At 43.1% G+C, this 19,359-nt stretch overlaps 1 protein-coding gene across 1 annotated transcript; it reads right to left on the reverse strand.

The window, feature by feature from the left end:
* Positions 1–11,359: 11,359 nt before the first annotated feature.
* Positions 11,360–14,886, reverse strand: LOC123457044 (heat shock transcription factor, X-linked member 3-like). Its single transcript, XM_045141144.1, has 2 exons — positions 14,395–14,886; positions 11,360–11,947 (listed from the first exon to the last, which is right to left on the reverse strand). Exons 1-2 carry the CDS (start codon positions 14,884–14,886, stop codon positions 11,360–11,362), a joined length of 1,080 nt encoding a protein of 359 aa, XP_044997079.1.
* Positions 14,887–19,359: the final 4,473 nt, after the last annotated feature.

The raw sequence follows: 19,359 nt of genomic DNA on the forward strand, positions 1-19,359 counted from the left end.
CTTGGCTCTGGGAAGTAAGCCACATTCCCTAGGACAGGAACCCAACAAGCTCCATAGTGAACTCTCAGTGTTCTTTAAGAAAAGTGGATATACACATCAATATATCTCTCTAAAACTAGGCTTATCTCCTTTTCATTCAAACTATCTTCACCTCTGGTTAAAGATTCTGTTCTAATTTACAGATGAAAGAGAAGCGAACAAAGATACACCAATACATCAGGAAGAGAGTGGAAACTCTGTACCAGGAGATGAGGTCACCTCCACCTCATCTTCCCCAGTCCAGAAGTAATTACAGGGTAAGTGGTGACACCAATAGTGCTTTCATGGCTAGCCAGAAAACCAGTTCCAGGGAAAGGGTGACCAACACTGTGGTCACTCAAACCTCATCCAAACAGAGTTCCAGAGTCTACAAAGAACTCAACACTAAATCAGCTCTCTGTCTTGCCTTCCAAGTCTCAGGGAGCATTTCAAAAGATGGCACAGAAAGCTTGTGAGAAACTCCGGAGGGGTGGCAATAGCCTGGGTACCATGGCTCCCCCCCAACATGTAGAGACTGACTGAGGCCTCTGAGACCCCACAATGAATACCAATAGCCCCATTGAAGAAGAACCTCAGCAGTATTGGAGCAGAGGTGACAGGGCCTGAGAGTAAAAACTTTTTATAAAAAAATCAATAAATAATAACAAATTTAAAAATGAAAAAAGCACCTTGTTCAGTTAATTTTCAGTTTAACCCCTACTTATTTATCTCTAGATTAGTTTTATGATTGTTTGCTGCCAGTGGTGTGTGTTGCAATGAGCTTCCTAAAGAGGGAAGGTTTGTGGAACAGACATCAACATTGTCATGAAACATCACACATTGTGAATCTGCTTTGATTTTCAATTTGTCTTCTTCTTCTTATGAAGACAAGAACAGCTTCAAACTCTGTGGGGCTTTTTGCACTTCTTGATTATTTTCTTCAGTTTTATTTCATATTGAGTTTGCTTAAGAAAGACACTTAAAGTACTCAGTATTTCAACGTGTGATGTATGATTTGAGGAAAGATAGAGAATCTTCAAAGAGGAATTGATTATGGTTGCACAGACAGGCATATGAAAAACTACAAGCTATCAAAGCACTTAAAATAAAAGCAGGACTGGAACGATGGCATAGCTGTTAAGACACTTGCTTGCAAAGCCAAAGGACCCAAGCTCACATCTCCAGAACCCACATACATGATCTCTCTCTCTCTCTCTCTCTCTGCCTCTTTCTCACTCTTTCTCTCTCTTTCAATTAAAGAAATAAAAGCAAAACAAAAGCAAGTGAGAACAAACCAGAGAGTCTGAGTGCTAGGTTGGATAAATACACAAACTTAAAATATAAAACATATGGACATGTTGTGTCTATCAAAATTTCCCCTAAATACTTATGTTGCTGCCCATAGATTAATGCTGTTCTCTATCACCTCATATAAGTGTCAGCAAACATCACAAAAGAGGGGTGGAAAGAATTCAACAGCCAAAGGATAAGTAAGAGTGGTATGCTGCCTTGCAGACAGGAAGTAAGCATCACATTCAAGGCCTTGCACTGGCTGTCATTACTTGCACAGCATTTAGCCATCATCATTTACTCATGAATGACTTAGGGTAATGAAAAAAAAAAAGTGAACACCAGGCTGGAGAGATGGCTTCTCAGTCAAGGTGCTTCCTTTGAAGACTGAAGACCCAGGTTGGATTCCTCAGTACCCATGTAAGCCAGATACACAAGATGGCTCACATGTTTGGAGCTCCTTTGCAGTGGCTAGATGCCCTGGTATGCCCATTCTCTCTCCCTCTCTCTCTATTTATCTGCCTCTTTGCCTCTCTCATAAAAATAAATAAATAAATAAATAAGTAAATAAATAAATAATTTTAAAATGTCAAGAACCTGCAACTACCATGAGGAGGGCCCCCTTCAAAATGGCGGCTGGGGTGAGCGAATGTATGGTACCAGCACGTGATGTTTCCATACTAAGTATGTCCATAATTAATAATAAAAAATATAAAGGCCAAAGGAAGGAGTGGAAGGCTTGTAACACTATCCTCCACAGGCAAAGGGGCATGGCATTGATGACTTCACAGTGGTTGATGCTACTTACACAGACCTGCATAATAGGAGGGAAAAAATGATGGCTTTAAAGTGGAAGGGAAATAGTTGGAAAGAAAAGTGGATTCAGTGGAAGGGGGATGTGGAAGGTGGAAAAAGGTCAGTGGGAGAAATTATGATCATTGCATATCATGTACAGTATGGTATACTGTATGGAAGTGTTCAATACAAAGTTTAAAAAGGGAAGGAAAAAATAGAAATGAAAACCAGACTAGTTTGAAAGAAGAGGTTCAGAGGGAAAGGGATGGTGGTGAGACACAAAAAGTAATGAAAGGAGATTATGATCAAAATACATTATGTGGGCTGAGAAGATGGCTTACTGGTTAAGCGTTTGCCTGTGAAGCCTGAGAACCCTGGTTCTAGGCTCGATTCCCCAGGACCCACGTTAGCCACATGCACAAGGGGCGCACATGTCTGGGGTTTGTTTGCAGTGGCTGGAGGCCCTGGAGTGCCCATTCTCTCTATCTGCCTCTTTCTCTCCCTGTCTGTCACTTTCAAATAAATAAATAAACAAAAAATTTAAATATATATACATATTCTGTGCCTATGTGAATATTGTTAACAAAAACTTTTCTATTAAAAAATGTATGAAAGCTGGGTGTAGTGGTGCATGCCTTTTATCCCAGCACTCAGTAGGCAGAAGTTGGAGGATTGCCATGAGCTCTAGGCCAACCTGACATAGTGAGTTCAAGGCCAGTCTGGGTTTGATTGAGTCCCTACCTTGAAAAAGCAAAACAACAAAAATGTATGAGCCAAGTGATAACTTTTCTCTTCTGTTCTCTTTATGACTCAATTATCAATTAGCTTAGGTATTTTGTTATTGTCACAGGAAGCCAGCTAATACAGAGTGTTTTGTTGACATGCTAATGGAAGGGAATCCAGTCTAGTTATATGGAAGTAGATGTAAGTTACTGTGATTTTCTCTTATGTGGTCACACAAGGATGACTGGGTATCCACAGGTATTCTGCCTCTTGACAGTCCTTACTGTGTGTGTGGCCTGGCTTTGTAGAAGATGACTACATTGTTGGATTAGCATATGGACAATTAAGTTATACAAGATTGTAATCTCTCCGCCCTCTTCTGAAGACATTTTTCCCCCCCAAGTTAGGGTTTCACTCTAGCCCCGTCTGACCTGGAATTCACTATGTAATGTGAGGGTGGCCTTGAGCTCATGGTGATCCTCCTACCTCTACCTTCCAAATTCTGGGATGAAAAGTGTGTGCCACCACCCCTGGCCTTGCAGACATTCTTACTCTCTTAACTTACACATGCAGGGGAAGCAAATTCTGACTTTACAGATAATACGGAACTGTGAGCACCTTTCAAAAAGCCAACAAAGAAGAAGTTCTGACCCATAACCAAATCAGCAGAGAGACAACTCCTTCCCAAACTGTTAGATAAACTGTTAGATAAAAGCACAGCACAGGATGCTACTTGGTACGAGCTGTGGGGGACCACCTGATGCTAAAAATCCAATAACAACCATGCCCAGATTCCTTAAACAGCATTGGTGACCTTTCTGTGCTTGTCAATTTATGCCCATGCTTCTGGAAGGAACCCTCACCCTTCTTTACAAGTAATATCAATAAATTCTTTGGCTTAAAAAAAAAGTGCTGGAGAGATGGCTTAGTGGTTGAGTGTTTGCCTGTGAAGCCTAAGGACCCGGTTTGAGGCTCAGTTCCCCAGGTCCCAAGTTAGCCAGATGCACAAGGGGGCGAAAGCATCTGGAGTTCTTTTGCAGAGGCTGGAGGCCCTGGCGCACCCATTCTCTCTCTCCCCCTCTATCTGTCTTTCTCTCTGTGTCTGTCGCTCTCAAATAAATAAATAAATAATTTTAAAAATAAATAAATATCTAATGGGATGGGTAGATCACAGATGAGCCTAAATAATGGTACCAAACTGCCTGTATTTACTGAAAAGAAAACTAATGAATTAAATTTAAAAATAAATAAATAAATAAATAAGTAAGTAAGTAAATAAATAAAAATTCTTTGTCTTACCAAAACTGGTTTTGGTGCAATTATTCTTTGATCTGTTGTTTCTGTTCTATCTGGGGTAAGTTGACACATGTGTAATCTCTGCAGGGAAAACATTTCCCAATGAAAACACACACACACACATACACACATGAAAGTGTGTACTTAAAGAAGGCTCTAAGGAATTGACAGTCACCACCAAGAAAGGGCATAACTTGTTTTTCCAACATGCTGCCAACATCTTCAAGATATAGGAGAATGTCTTCTCTAGAGAAGACCTTAGGTACCTGGATTTCATCATTGTGAGATGCAGTGCAGAGAAACAAGCCACAGCCACCCAAAGTAACTGAAAAATAAGCTGTGATTCTTTCAGATTAATATAATTTATTAGGCTAGCCATACAAAACTACTTTAGACTGCATAAGAAAAAGAGGAGAAAAGTCATTTCAGAGATCAAAACCCATGAGCCTGAACCAAGATAAATGGTTCACCACAGAGATGAAATGATGTGTTATGTCCTGAGGCTAGACCATGATCAATATGGAACTCATGGCAAAAGAGGGAAAAATATGTTGCTAGGGATAAGTGTAGGGATTGTTTGTATAATAGTGTAGAGTGTGAAGGAAGCCAGAGGAAGGACCATCAATCAGACATAATCTAGATCAGAGAAGACAAGAACCTTGACCAAGAGCCTGCCATTTGGAATTAATGAAAGATCACATGTTCAGACATTTCTAAAATAGAAGCAACAGAACTCAATAAAATTCAAATGAGAAGTTGAGGAAGAAATAGAGGGTGACTTCAATATTTTGAGATTGAGTGAGTTGGAAGATGGCAATGTAACTAAGCAAGAATCATAAAGACTGTATCTCCTTTCACCACTCAGCAAAAAGGAAGGTTAACTAACTCTATTTTGGATGCTTTGAGTGTTTGTGTGTAGCAAGAGATTTATAACTTGGAAGACAACTACAGAGTTGGTAAAAATTATTGCTATTGTTTGAATAAGACATATCCTCTCCAAAACATATGTTGGAGTTTGGTCCCCAAGAGTAGCATTAAAAAGTTAGAAACCTGACTGTAGTCATTGTATGGTTTTGGAGCTTGACTGTGAAATGTTCCCCAATAATCTCATGTGCAGCTTGCAAAAATTACATACTTTTAAGAAGTGAAGTCTTGTAGAAAGTGGGTCACTGGTCTTGAGGTGTGATAGCCACACCTACACTTCCTGAAACATCTCTTCTTTCTGTCAGTTCTAGGAGAGAGGGGAAGGCTCCAGTGCCCTGTTTGACAGCGGTCCAGGAGTGAGGAGAAGGCACGCAGTGTGAGGCCATCTGGGAGAGGGGTAAGGCACATGGTCTTCAGGGGTGCAGAAAGAGGGGAAGGCGTGTGGACTGCTGGGCCTGGAGAGAGGGGAAGTCACGTTTCCTGCGGGGGGTGAGGGGGTGGGAGGGGACCCAGGAGAGAGAAGAAGGCGCACTGCATCCCTGAGTGAGAGGAAGGCTCATGTACTACTGGGCTCTGGGAGAGAGAGGGAGGTGTGCATATTGGGGGTCAGTGAGAGAGGGGAAGGCTATTGTACTTTGGGTTCCCAGAGAAAAAGGAAGGCGCGTGTACTGCGGGGGTACAGGAGAGAGGGGAAAGCACCCACATACTACTGGGGTCCTGGAGAGAGGGGAATACGCATGGACTGTGGGGGTCCTGGAGAGAGGGGAAAGCGCTCATAGTGAGGGGGTCTGGGAGAGAAAGGTAGGGGCATGCACTGCTGGTGTCAGGGAGAGAAAGGAAGGCCAGAATTTCCGTGGGGCCCAGGAGAGAGAGGGAGGCACATTCACTGCGGGGTCAGGGTAGAGAAAGGAAAGAGGGGAGTCCAGGAGAGAGGGGAAGGAGCGTGGACTATGTGGTGGGTGGGGGAAGCACGCAGTAGGCAGGGCTCCTTGAGAAAGGGGAATGCCCTCGGGCCCAAAACAACCTCGTCCTGCCTGCCTGGCCCTCTCTCCAGGACCTCCACCATCCCTGTGCCTTCCTCTCTCTGAGACACACCCCAACCAAAGCCCTTGCACCTTCAGCCACCTCCTGGATCCCCACAGGCTTGCCTGCTTATTTTATACTCTCCTTCTGACCCTGCCCATAGGGGCCACACACTTCCCCTATCTCTGATGCACACCCCAACCAAGGCCCGCGGGTCTTTCCCTCTGTCCTGGACCCCCACAGACTGTGTGTCTTCCCCTCTCTCCAGGAACCCAGCTGTCCCTGTGCCTTCCCTTCCATCCATTACACTCTCCATCTACTACAGCCTTCCATCCGCAATCTCCTCCTCCTCCATTCACTGAAGCATTCCTCTCCATTGTCTACTTCTCTCTCCTTCCTAACTCGCTAGGATTACTACCGCATGATTACTACCTTTGGTCCACCAAGGCCTCCATCTGTTACTTTCTCTCCATATAGTACAGCCTTCAGTCTATGGGACCCTCCTGTTACATTCACTTCTGTGCCCTACAACATACCACATAGTTTATAACACTCTCCTCCTCCAGTAACTCCTGGTCTCTTAACTCCACAGGGCCCTCTTCCCAACCTCAACTGCTAATGCACTGGACTCATCCTCTAAAGCTTTGTCCTACTAAACTCCCAAATTTTGCTTCCACACACATGCTATAGTATCGCTTCCCCATTCTTGCTGCTGTTCATCCCACTGCACAGATACAGCAAGCTCTTCTTGTATTCACAGCTGCTCCCATCACCCAGAGACCACAACACTTTTCTCCCACATTCACTGCACTTGTCTCTACCTGAGAGACTACAGCACCACCCTGTGTTATGCACTGATGTACACTAGCCACAAAGATTACAGAATGTTCCTCCTACATTCACTGATCTACATTCTACTGCAATGACTTCTGATATTCATTGTTTGGTATCCTCATCCAACAGTCTACAGGGTCCTGATCCCACACTCCCTGCTTTTTATTAACCCCCACAGGCTACATGGCCATCCTTATATATTGCCTGCACAGTGTACAGAATTCTGCAGTAGTCACTGTTAGTCACCATACCACACAGTCTCCTGTGCCTTCCTTCTTTGCACATTCACTGCTTTTAATTATTCACCACAGCCTACAGAACCATCCTCACATAATGGCTGCTAATTAGCCCACCCAACAGTCGGCAACACAGTTCCTCAAAATTCTGTGATTTAATTACTCCATACTATCTACAAGGTTCTAGTTTTGCATCCTTTTCTGGTCACCCCATCCCACTATGTGCAGCGCACACTCTACAATAACTAGTTTCATCACCCTCCAAGACATATCATCATGCTCCTACTTTCACTGTAAGTCACCCCAACCCACAGTCTCCATTGTACTTCTCCCACACTCACGAAATTTCACTTTTTACCATGGCCTGAAATACCTTACAATCTATAGCACACCCCCTTATATTCAGCAGTTTGCATTTTTTGAAAAAAATATTTTCTTTATTTGAGACAGAGAAAGAAGCAGAGAGAGAAAGAGAAAGAGAGAGGGGGGAGGGAGAAAATGGGGCAGGAGAGGCTCCAGCCACTGAAATCGAACTTCAGAAGCATGTGCCACTTTGTGCATCTGGATTATGTAGGTCCTGGGAATCGAACCTGTGTCCTTGGGTTTTGCAGGCAGATTCCTTAACGGCTAAGCCATCACCGCAGCCCAGTTTTCATTTTTTAGCATCATCCATTCCCATATGCACTCCTGCTTACCACACACCACAATCATTCAACATCCTCCTTCCATATTCACTGCTTTTCATTGATGTCTACAGACTACAACACCCTCAGGTGACATTCAGAACAATTTCCCACACACCACACTTTTCCCACATTGAAACACATAACATAACCTCATACTCTACACTACCCTTATACTTAAATCACTGCTTCTCATGCCACCTCATAGTATGTGGGAGCCTCCTCCCGCACACATTAGAATTTATTACGCCTCACATTGTACATTTATCTCCTGGTACATTCACTGTTGCTCACCCCACCACCCAGTGTGCAGCACACTCCTTCCAATTTCACTGTTACTCCTTATTCTCCACAGTCTATTCTGCCCCTTTCCACATATCCTGTAGGTCACCCTACCCCAGAGGCTATAGCAAACCTTTCAATCACTCACTGCTTTTTAATCCTCACAATCTACAAGGTCATCTTCCTACACTGCTCACCAACTCACCTCACACCACGCTACCTCCTTTTCACATCAACCCACATTCCACAGTAATCATGCTCTCTCCCGCACAGCCAGTCAATACACACTACAAACCACAGCAGCCTCCTGCACTCACGGCAGGGTACCCTATCCCACAGTCAACATTGTCCACTTCACACATTCCCTGCTTTACAGTATTCCCCACAGTTCACATTGCTTTGGTCCTACAGTCACTGCTGGTCACCATACCACCCAGCATAGAGGATTTTCCTGTAATAAGTGCAGATCACCACAGCACACAGTCTATAGCAGTCTTCTACAATATGCATTGCTTTGCATAAATTTAGGGAATATTTCTTTAGAGAAATATGAATTATGAGGTTTATTGTAGGGAGAATGAAGATCTGCAGAGGACGTTAGCTAAAAATCGCCAGCATTATTCTGTGCCACTCCAAAGGCCCTTCTGCCACTGCAGCTCTAGGAGCAAGCTCCAACCATTTCTATACAGGTCATCACTTTCCTGCCTTACAACTCGCCGCAGCCCAGTATGCCTGCATCATGCTGTGCTGAGATTCATTCTGGTTGGAGCTTGGCAGCATCTTTGCCATAACTCTTCCCACTTTGTGCCTGGGGACCTCCTGGCTTTAGCATTGCAAGTGCTACAATCAATTCATTGGGTAAAATAGTCTAAGAGAGGTGTGTGAGCACAAGTTCTAGCATGGAGAAAGAGAAAGAAAGAAAGAAAGAAAGAAAGAAAGAAAGAAAGAAAGAAAGAAAGAAAGAAAGAAAGAAAGGAAGGAAGGAAGGAAGGAAGGAAGGAAGGAAGGAAGGAAGGAAGGAAGGAAGGAAGGAAGGAAGACTTTTGTAAGGTGTTTCTCCAGCTCATGACTAGGAAAAAGTACAATAAGGCTTAACAAAAACACAGCTCAAAGTTATGAGTTTCTGAGAGCACTGAACAAGTTAGTATGAGCTGGTGTGCTCCATGATAGTGTATGATCTTTTTGAAAGAAAAATAAACAACTTTATTGTTTATTTGTTTATTTGAGAGAGAGAGGGAGAGAGAGAATGGACATGCTAGGGCCTCCAGACACTGCAAATGAACTCAAAACACATGTGCCCCTTGTGCATCCAGCTTACATTGGTCCTGGAGAATAAAACAGAGGTCCTTTGGCTTTGATGGCAAATGACTTAACCGCTAAACCATCTCTCCAGCCCTCCCAAGTGTGTGGTGTTAATAATGCCTTGCTCAAGGCAGCTATTTTGTTGGGGAAAGGCTCTCCTCAGGGCATGACATGACCTTTGTCCCTTGAAATGTCAGCCACTTCCTTTAACCAGAAGGAGACCTGCAAAGGAGGGAAAAATTTGGCCTAACGGTGACAGCTGTTCTGTCAGGCTGTATCACATATGGTGAAGACAACTTAGAGAGGAGCCACCAGAATGTTGTTCCTCTGGCTAGTGATGGCTGTGTTTACCTGTGAGCTAATTGTCGGGTGTGTATTACAGTTTTTCAAACCATTTTTAGTTAGATGGGCCACCAGAAGTCCTGGGTAGGGTTGCTAAGTTGTACTCCAAAGCCTGGGGTAGTTAGATTCTCCTTTCTGGGCCTAATTTTCTCAAGATTATCTGAGAGCTTGTGTCAGTGCTGTCTCTGCCCAGGGCATGGACCTCTGTGTGTGTTTGGGTGTGTGCAAATGGAAGAGGCTAAGAGAAGCACATGGACTCTGAGTACATAAACTACTGTCCTCTTGAGTCAGTCACCAAACCTGGCTTTCCTGGCCTGCCCCATCCACTATCATTATAAGAAAAGTCACCAGCCTGTCTGAAGGCTCAATAGCCCCTGAAAACTAAAGGGAACTAAAGAGTTAATAGTTATCCTTAAAGCTTCTGCACAATCAGGCTGGAGAGATGGCTTAGCGGTTAAGCGCTTGCCTGTGAAGCCTAAGGTTCCCAGTTCGAGGCTCAATTCCCCAGGACCCACGTTAGCCAGAGGCACCAGTGGTCAACACATCTGGAGTTCGTCTGCAGTGGCTGGAGGCACTGGCGTGCCCATTCTTTCTATAGATATATCTGCCTCATTCTCACTCTGTCTCTCACTCTCAAATAAATAAATAAACAATAATAAACGAAAAAAAAATTTAAAAAAAGCTTCTGCACAATCAAGAAGGCAAGAGAGGCACTTGCCCTCATTACATTTGGCATCTTTCCCTGACTCATGTACTCCCTTAGCCTAGAGGGCCTTGAAGGACCAGTGACCATCTGAGTATCCTCCTTAGACATTCCTGGCTGAAGAAGCCTATTCTGAACTAGCACACAAACAGCCAAAATTTTCTAATCAACTGCCCCTGTTATAGTCAGTTTTTCTTAGGATCCTCTTTATAAACTTGCACCCTACCCTGGCTCAGTGCTCCATCCTCCATCCCAAGGGAATGCTGCTGCCCCTCGCTGTTTTCTCTAATAAACAATCTGTAGAGATCAACTTCGAGGTTCTCTTTGGCTTTTCTCTTACACTTTCCTAACATGGTTATGTTCTGATAATTTATACATGCTGTTGGCTGTTGCTGCCTGGCTGCAGCTGCTGCACATCCGATATGTACCTATGACCATTAGTAGCATTGCTGGGTCTGACCATTGCTTTTGTGGCTTCCCTAAGGACATGGACTAAACTTTGTGCATGGAGACATATATTGCCAAAACCAAGATTCTCCCAATATTGTTTGGTAGGTCCCCAGTGTTCTCTGAGAAGATCAAATGTGTGAAAATCCATCCAGTGCTCTCTTGGTTTGCAGTAGTAAACAAATAAATGTCTCTGTTGTTACACAGGGTGTCTCAGTTTATGCCAGAGAAAACCATCTGGATAATTCTTTCTGGTTTACTGTCAGTGAGGAGATGGCATTTCCCAAAAACCCAACCAGCTGAAAAAGGTGTGAAACTACAGCGTCAAGATGTACTGAACAGCCTAAATCAGAAGTTAAGATTATTTATTTAATACCATGGGGTTTGTGTTTCTTTACAGGAATACACTAGGTTGTAATTAGTGAACAAGGACTTTTTGCAGTGTTACATGGCTGGTGAGCTCATGAACGAGAACTGTCCTTGTATAGCACACAGATGACACACTTATTTTGATGGAAGCCCTCCTGCTCTTCCTCAGCAGAGGACTCACTGGTGGAGCCCTGCTCTCTCTCCCCATCAGACAGCTCACTTAAGGAAATGGCTGCCAAGGCAGCCTTCAGCATGGAGGAACACTTGTTGTAGAAAGATATCACTGAACCCCAATCAGGGTACCATGAGGATCTGATGCTCACCTGCCCAGACCCTTCCATTCTGTCACCAGCCGGAGACACCATGTTGCCATCCTCAGGGGAGCATTCTCCACATGGGATGCTGTGCTCCTCAGGAGGGCATAGTGCTAGGGGGCATCCAGTGACACCAGCTGGAAGGAAGGTGTCCTGGCCTTGGGGTGCCTGCTTGTTGGGGGCTTCCTTCACGGAAATGGTCTTTTCCTGCTTCTTCTTCGGAAGGTGTGGAGAGCGTCGGGGACAGACAAGCTTCCTTCTCTTGCAGCATGGTTCTTCCTGAGCAGGGCTGCGTTGACATCCTCTCCTCCAGATGTTCTCAAGCAGCCTTGGGTTATCCCTCTGAAAGTTTGCATTTTGAAAGATCTGAAAGGAAAAGGAAGCTTTTAGTTATTCTGAGGTAAAGCATGCATGACTGTCACACTGTCCCATCGTACTCAGCTGATTATGTGGTGGAGAAAATCATTTCCATTGTTTTCAATGGTCCTGGTGCCCTTCAGCATGGCCTCACTAGAAACAAAATACTCACAGCTGAAGGCTATGAACCATATGTAGGCCATGACCTGGCCTCCAAGAGTCCTCCTAGCCTGCACCTATCTAAGGGTATGGTACACATTTTAATATCAAACATTCTACTTTTGTACTCTATACAGTTACCAGTCAGGGAATAGTTTCAGTTATCCTTGAAAATGAAAAGGTTTATCAAACTGCCCAGTAAGAACTTATCTTAATATTCATACCCTTATATTAATGCTACTCTCACTTTTGGTAGAGAATCTTCTCTTTTCAGGTGGCAGTGACCTTGGCATGACTCAGAAAGTATGATAGTGCTGGAAAGCAGTGACTGGAGTACTGGGTAACATCTCGATCACACCTTCCAAGGCTCAGGGTCTAATGCGGACGACGTGGTGGAAAGAATGTAAGAACCAAAGGAAGGGTAGGACTCCTTACAACATGCTCACTCCAGACATAAAATGGCCTGGATATCCATGACTTCACAGTGCCTGACACTAGCTACACAAGGCCATCATAAGAGGAGGAAAAGATCATGACACCAAAAATAAAAGAGAGAATAACCTTTTATCTGCATGTGTGGTGTGTATGTTCATATGTATGTTGGCACATACATGTGTAAGTGCATGTGCAAATGTGCTTGTGTGGGTGGAGCCTAGGGGACAACCTCAGGTGTTACCCTCAGGAACTCCATCTGCTACTGCTTCTTTTTCTGGGGGTGGGATTGAGTCAGGGTCTCACTCTAGCACAGGGTGACCTGGATTTCATGATATAGTCTCAAGGTGGCCTCAAACTCTTGGCGATCCTCCTGTCTCTGCCTCCCAAGTGCTACATCTGCTTCTTTTTGAAACAAGGTCTCCCATAGGCCTTGAGCTCACCAATTTGGCTGGACTAGTTGGCTGGAGAGCCCCAGGTTTTCCTGTCTCTGCTTCTTCAGTCCTGGGATTGCAGGAGTGTGCTGCCATACCTGGCACTTTACAGGGGTACCAAGGACAGTGCTTGCCAGGCAAGCACTTGACACACTGAGCTGTCTGTCACTCATCTCCAGAATAGTCTTGTCATGTGACTTTCAGTCCTTGAGATTCCTAGTCTTCCTATGCCACTTGTCAAGACTATGAACTTACACTCTAAGCAGCTCTACCATTCTGCACAAAGATCTTTATTAAACCACATGATAGCAGAATCTCACTTTCTTCCGGGCACCTGCTTAATTAAAAATTTTCCCCTTTTAGGAGCAGCCGTGTTGCTGCAGCTGAGATTTCCTGCTCTTGCTTCCTGTGCTATATTTGACCATAAGCTCATTGAGGGCCTCGACAATATTGTTTGCTTTCTGCTCTACCTGCAAGCACGTGATTTGTGGATGTTTAAGGATATGAAGAACCAAGACACTTGGGCTGGGAAGTAAACTTTATAGGGGGTCTGATGACAAAAAAGCTGAGTCTAATTTTTTTAGTATATGATTCTACGTTGGATGGTTATAAACATATTGTTTTGCACAGGTGTGCCAAAGGTTATTAAATTAAAATTTTAAATGCAGATTATTAGTAATGTTGTTATTATTTTGTTTTTTCTTCAAGATAAGGTCTTGCTCTAGCCCAGAATGACCTGGAATTCAATATGTAACTTCAGGGTGACCTCAAATTCATGGGAATCTTCCTACCACAGCCTCCCAAGTGTTGTGTTTAAAGGCATGTGCTGCCATAACTGGCCTTTTAATAGATTTTTACTTATTTATTTGCAAGCATAGCAAAAGAAGAGAGAAGGAGACAGAGAGAATGGGCATGCAGGGCATACTGCCACTCCAAATGAAGTCCAGACACATGTATCACCTTGTGCAGCTAGCTTACGTGGGTATCAGGGAATTGAACCTGTGTCCTTAGGCTTCATAGGCAAGTGCCTTAACTGCTAAGCCATCTCTGTAGCCCCAGTAATATTACTTTTTACTTAGAACATCATTTATCATGCAGAATTGGTGGAAGCAGTGACCTTGGTCAGCTATAAAGTAACATCATCATTAAATTTAACTAACTTCAAAAAAATTGAATAAAAATGAAAGACTAATGGATAGAGGGAGGTGATATGATGGAGACCAGAATTGTGAAGGGGAAAGTGGGGGAGGGAAGGGAAATATGGTTTATTGTCTGTAAGTACAGAAGTTGTCAATAAATTAATTAATTAAAACAGAAAATTAAAAGCTTACAGCCCATTGTTCATGGCACTGGTAGTGGAAATCTAAACAAAGAATTTTTTCTAGGCAAAGAATTTTCTTTCATAGAAAATTTAACACAAATATACTCTACCATCATTTTCTTCTTTCCAGAGTGCACTGGTGAATTCTTTGTGCGTATCTTCCTGAACCCATGAAGATTAAGTTCACAAGTAAAACATTTTAAGCTGTCCATTTCAAAAATTTTGTCTGCACCACTGCGGTGAAGGACCTCTGCTTCAAAAAGGTCTCCCTCAATCTTCACGGTGTCTCCTTCTTCACTCCAGCCCACAGACTTGAAGTCCTCATTCTCCACTACTGCCCAGAGTTTTCTGGGAAATGAAAGCCCCAGGAGGTTGCTGGTGCCTTCCTCGCTGGCTTCATGGTGGTCTTGTTCCTCTGTTTCAAGGTTCTCCCCGAGCCTTGGATCTTGACTCATGCCTTGGTCACTCTGTGCTTCTGAACCTCCTCTTGTGTTTCTGTTTGGATCACATGAAGCCTCAGATGGGGCTGCTCTAGCTGGCTCTTCACCAACCACTGGTTTCCCGAAGGATTTGTCATTCTTGTTGATGCTCTGAGTGTTCATAGTCCTACACTAAATCCACACTACTTGTTCTGAGGATCACTAATCATGTTCTGCCTGGTCCAAAGCGCGTCTGTTCTAGAACCTTTGTATGGAAGCAACAATCTGCTGATGTCACCATGGGCTCTGACATGTCATGTCACCATGGTGACTCATAGTCAGTTAGAGAAGAAACAAGTGCTCAAATGTGGAGGAGTGCTTGACCTGATCTCACCTACAAATTTTTCCTCAGGAATGTGGATAAAAGTGTAGTTTACATTTTCAGAATTCTCCCCTGATTTCTGACAGGTAAATTTTGACATGGTCCAGTCCTGCAAGTGTTGAGAAACAGATCCCATTTCCTGTCACACCCCTGAAGAAGGATGGGAACTGGAAAAGCAGTTTTCATTCTCTCTGCTTAGCTCAGGGCTCAGCACCTACTTGGTAAAAGTGTGGGTGTGAGGCAGCATGGAGCCTTGGGGATGGCTCAGATGTCAAAGAGGTTTGCTAGCAGAGCCTCCAAATCTGAGCTCTGATCATACCATTACAGCAGCAGGAGACCTTGGTGCACCCATTTGTGTGTGCGCACATTGCACACATGCACACACACAAATAAACAAATACACAATTGTACATATATGTCAGTTTTCCAAAAGATTATTTAGGTCAGATATACAATGAGGCCACAGTACCTCCATAGCACAGAGGCCTTCCCTTGATCATTACTGAAAAGCACCCTAACCCCAGGTCTGTCATTGTGATCTTCCAACTGTGCCCGCAGGCTATTTGGATCAAAGCATTTATATACACACATGAAAATATGTCATTATAAAACCATCTATTTTTTAAAAAGCATTTTATTTATTTGTTTGTACTTATTCGCAAGGATTTACATGCCTACTAGGGAATCAAACCTGTGTCATTAGTCTTTGCATGCAAGTGTCTCAAACAGTGACTGATCTCTCCAGCCCAAACCCGCCATTTTCTACAGTTAATATATTCTAATAACAAACTGAGCTAAGTTATAATCAACATTAGCAGCTGTGCTACATCTCTCATTATTTGTAGCAATATTTTCTCAGTACTCAGAATTTTATAAACAGACTCCTAAGTTATCACACAGCTGGGTTATTTTAACTTTAAGGAAAAGTCTCATTTGTGTAGAATAATTATGGTTTCAAAAACAATATTGCATCATATGGTCATTCATACTTGACTTCATTAGAGGACAATTTCATCTGTCTTTTTAAAATACTTTTTTTTTTTTTTTTTTTTTTAAGGAGAGAGTGATAGAGACGGAGAGAGAGAGGGAACTGGAGCTTATAAACGAGGTGGGTGTGCCAGGGCCTGATGCTACTGTAAAGGAATGCCAGGCCCATTCCACCTTTATGTATCTGGCTTTACGTGGGTGGGTACTAGGAATATCAAACCCAGGCCACCAAGCTTTGCATCCAAGTGCCCTTAAGCACTGAGACATCTCTCCAACCCCTCATCTTTCTTTATGTTACACAGTATCTCAATATTCCAGGCTTGACCTGAACTCACTCATGCTAGGATTACAGGTGTACATCCACAAGGAGAAGTTTTGTCCAATGCTGGGTGTGGAAACCAGGGCTTTGGACACACTAGGCAAACACTCCACCTAGTGAACTATGTCCACAGCCCCATCTTCAACATCTTAATCACTGTCCATTACCATAACCATCTCATTATGGCACCCCACATCCTAAAATCATTTAAACCAGTCTCAATAGAGGAAATGTACCCCCAAATGAAGGCAAGTAACAGAAGAACTGAGTAAATGAAGCAATCCATTTCAGCCCCACCTTAGTGTGTCATAATCAGTTTCTCTTTGTGGAATCTTGCTCAGAAATAGCTCTGTGCTGGATGTTTTGATTTCTGTGATGTTTCCTGCACAGACAAGTAAATGAGATTGTGTGTGATTGTGTCTGAGACAGAATGTCCTAAGAAATAAAGCCTCACTTGGCTCCTCCACCCATGAACTTCTCACAGGCATTACAACATGAAGGATGTATTGATTTATTGGAGATATACCAAGTTTCTGTGGCCTCTATCTAGTCCCAAACACTCATGGAACCCACTTAATATCTAGCAAACAAAGAGCATATTTTTCAGTTAACAAAGTGCTCTTTTATGTGTCTGTCCTCACACAGAGCTGTCCTCATCATAATCCCTGGTACTGGGAAGGTTTGTTCAGAATGTTGAAGTTGAGTGTGGCAGTGCATGCTTTTAATCCCAGACACTGGGAGCGAGAAGCAGGAGGATCACTGTTTGAGTTTGAGGCCAGCCTGAAACTACATAGTCAATTCCCAGCCAGACTGGGCGACAGAGGCCCTGCCTCAGAAAACAAAACAAACAAAACAACCAACCAAACAACGACAAAACCCAGAATGTTGACTGGAAGTCCCACTGTATGGAACCACACTCTCCCTGAAAAAGCAATATTTTCCTGATTCTGCGTAATACAAGGTCCTAACATTGATCAACTTTTGACTCAGCCACATTTTTTTCATTTTAAATCTAAAGAGAATGTTTTAACTACCTACAGGCAAATACTCACAGCATCACCATGACAATTTGGATGTGAAATAGTTCATGCCTGGTGCCTTCAAAAACTGGCAATCTTACTCCTAAACCACTTCCTTTCTTAGGAAGTCGTTTATGTATATGTTTGTTTGTTTGTTTGTGTGGTTTGGTTTGGTTTGTCTCTTTGAGATGGGGTCTCACTCTAGGCCAGGATGACCTGGAAATCACTATGTCATCTCAGTGTGGCCTTGAACTTATGAGGATCCTACTACCTCTGCCTACCAGTGTTGGGATTAAAGGTATGTGCCACCATGCCTGGGTGTGTTGTTCAACATAGGGTCTCACTCTTGCCCGGGCTGACCTGGAACAAGCTTAAATTATTCCCCTTTTCTACTGCTGCATCTTAAATGTTTTGGACCTTTTGTTGAGTGGGCAAGGTCTCCACTAGCCATCACAGAGAAGAGTGCAAAACTCACAGTCTCCACTTTCACTTTTTGTGGGCCAAGGATTTTGTTGGTTATTTGTTCATGATATTTGGTTGCAGTGGGCTGGAAATCCTTGCCAAATATACTTGCAACATTTTAGCTGAAAAAGCAATATTTATTTTATATTTTAATTAGCATACAGAGCTCTAGGTATAATCATGACATTTAAAAAAATTCCTAAACCTCTTTTGGCTCTGTGCATGTTTAATACTCTATATGTCAGGTGAACAATGTCTAGTATACATAGTTTTTTATAAAGCAGGAACAAAGACAAAAAAAAAAAAAATAACAGAAACGATCACTGTGTCATCCTGAAGACCTAAGGTTTGCTCCAGTGTGCTTGTCTCTTTCCACTTTTCAGTCCTCTTATGAAAACTGTTCTGTCTGCCCATGATCTTTGGTTGTACTTGACAGTGAGAATTCAAAGCCAGGATATGGACTGGGAAGGTGTCTTAGTGTTTAAAGATACTTGTGTCCAAACACAAGGACATGACCTCTCGTTGTGGGCTTTGTTTTACTTATCCTAATGCTTTTGATTTTTATTCATTCTATAGTATGTGCCCAAAATCTTGTCATAAAGTGACTTAACTTTCAGTTATTTCTTCAAATTCAAAAATTATTGAAATTCTTCTGGCATATGTAATTCTTTTTATGTGCTAATATTGCAAATTTGGTTTATTTTAGGGTGGTTTTTTGTTTATGTTGAGGTTGACGTGAAATCGTAATACATTTAGTTCAAATATAGTTTATGTAAAATGTATGTGTGCTTGCAAAGGAAAGTTTTGGAGGCTGATGAAGACTGCTACCTTTGCAACATGTGCCAACATGTCATAAGTGAAGCAATACACACATGACTTTAAGAGAACACTGTATTCACTTATTTGTGAGGAGAGAGAGAGACAATTGCCATGTCAGGGCCTCTTACCCCCACAAATGCATTCCAGACATATGTGCCACCTTCTGGTTCTGGCTTGACATGTGTATTGGGGAATTGAGCCCAGGGTGCCTTTGTAACCAAGTCCCTTTAACCACTGAGCTGTTGCCCCAACCCCATAAACACAGACTTTTTTTTTTTTTTTTTTTTTTTTTGGTTCTTTGAGGTAGGGTCTCACTCTAGTTCAGGCTGACCTAGAATTCACTACGGAGTCTGAAGGTGGCCTCAAACTCATGGTGCTCCTCCTACCTCTGCCTCCAGTTTGCTGAAATTGAAGGCATGTGCCACCACACCCGGCTCCTCAGACATTTTTAAGTTAAATATCCTGCTTTAGCCCCTAGCAGGCAGATCCTTGCTGAGGGGTGAGGGGGACATGTCACTGGATATGGACCTTAATGTCAAGCCCTAAGGTGTGTTTAGGGGTGGATCTGAATTTCAGGCCAAAAATGTGTGGAGAACACTTTGTGCTATGGCAGTTCTTGCTTGCTTCCTTGCTGTTGCTGTTTCTTTCTGCTTGGTGCCATGAAAGGA

Source organism: Jaculus jaculus, chromosome Y (assembly GCF_020740685.1).
Source record: "Jaculus jaculus isolate mJacJac1 chromosome Y, mJacJac1.mat.Y.cur, whole genome shotgun sequence".
NCBI lineage: Eukaryota > Metazoa > Chordata > Mammalia > Rodentia > Dipodidae > Jaculus > Jaculus jaculus.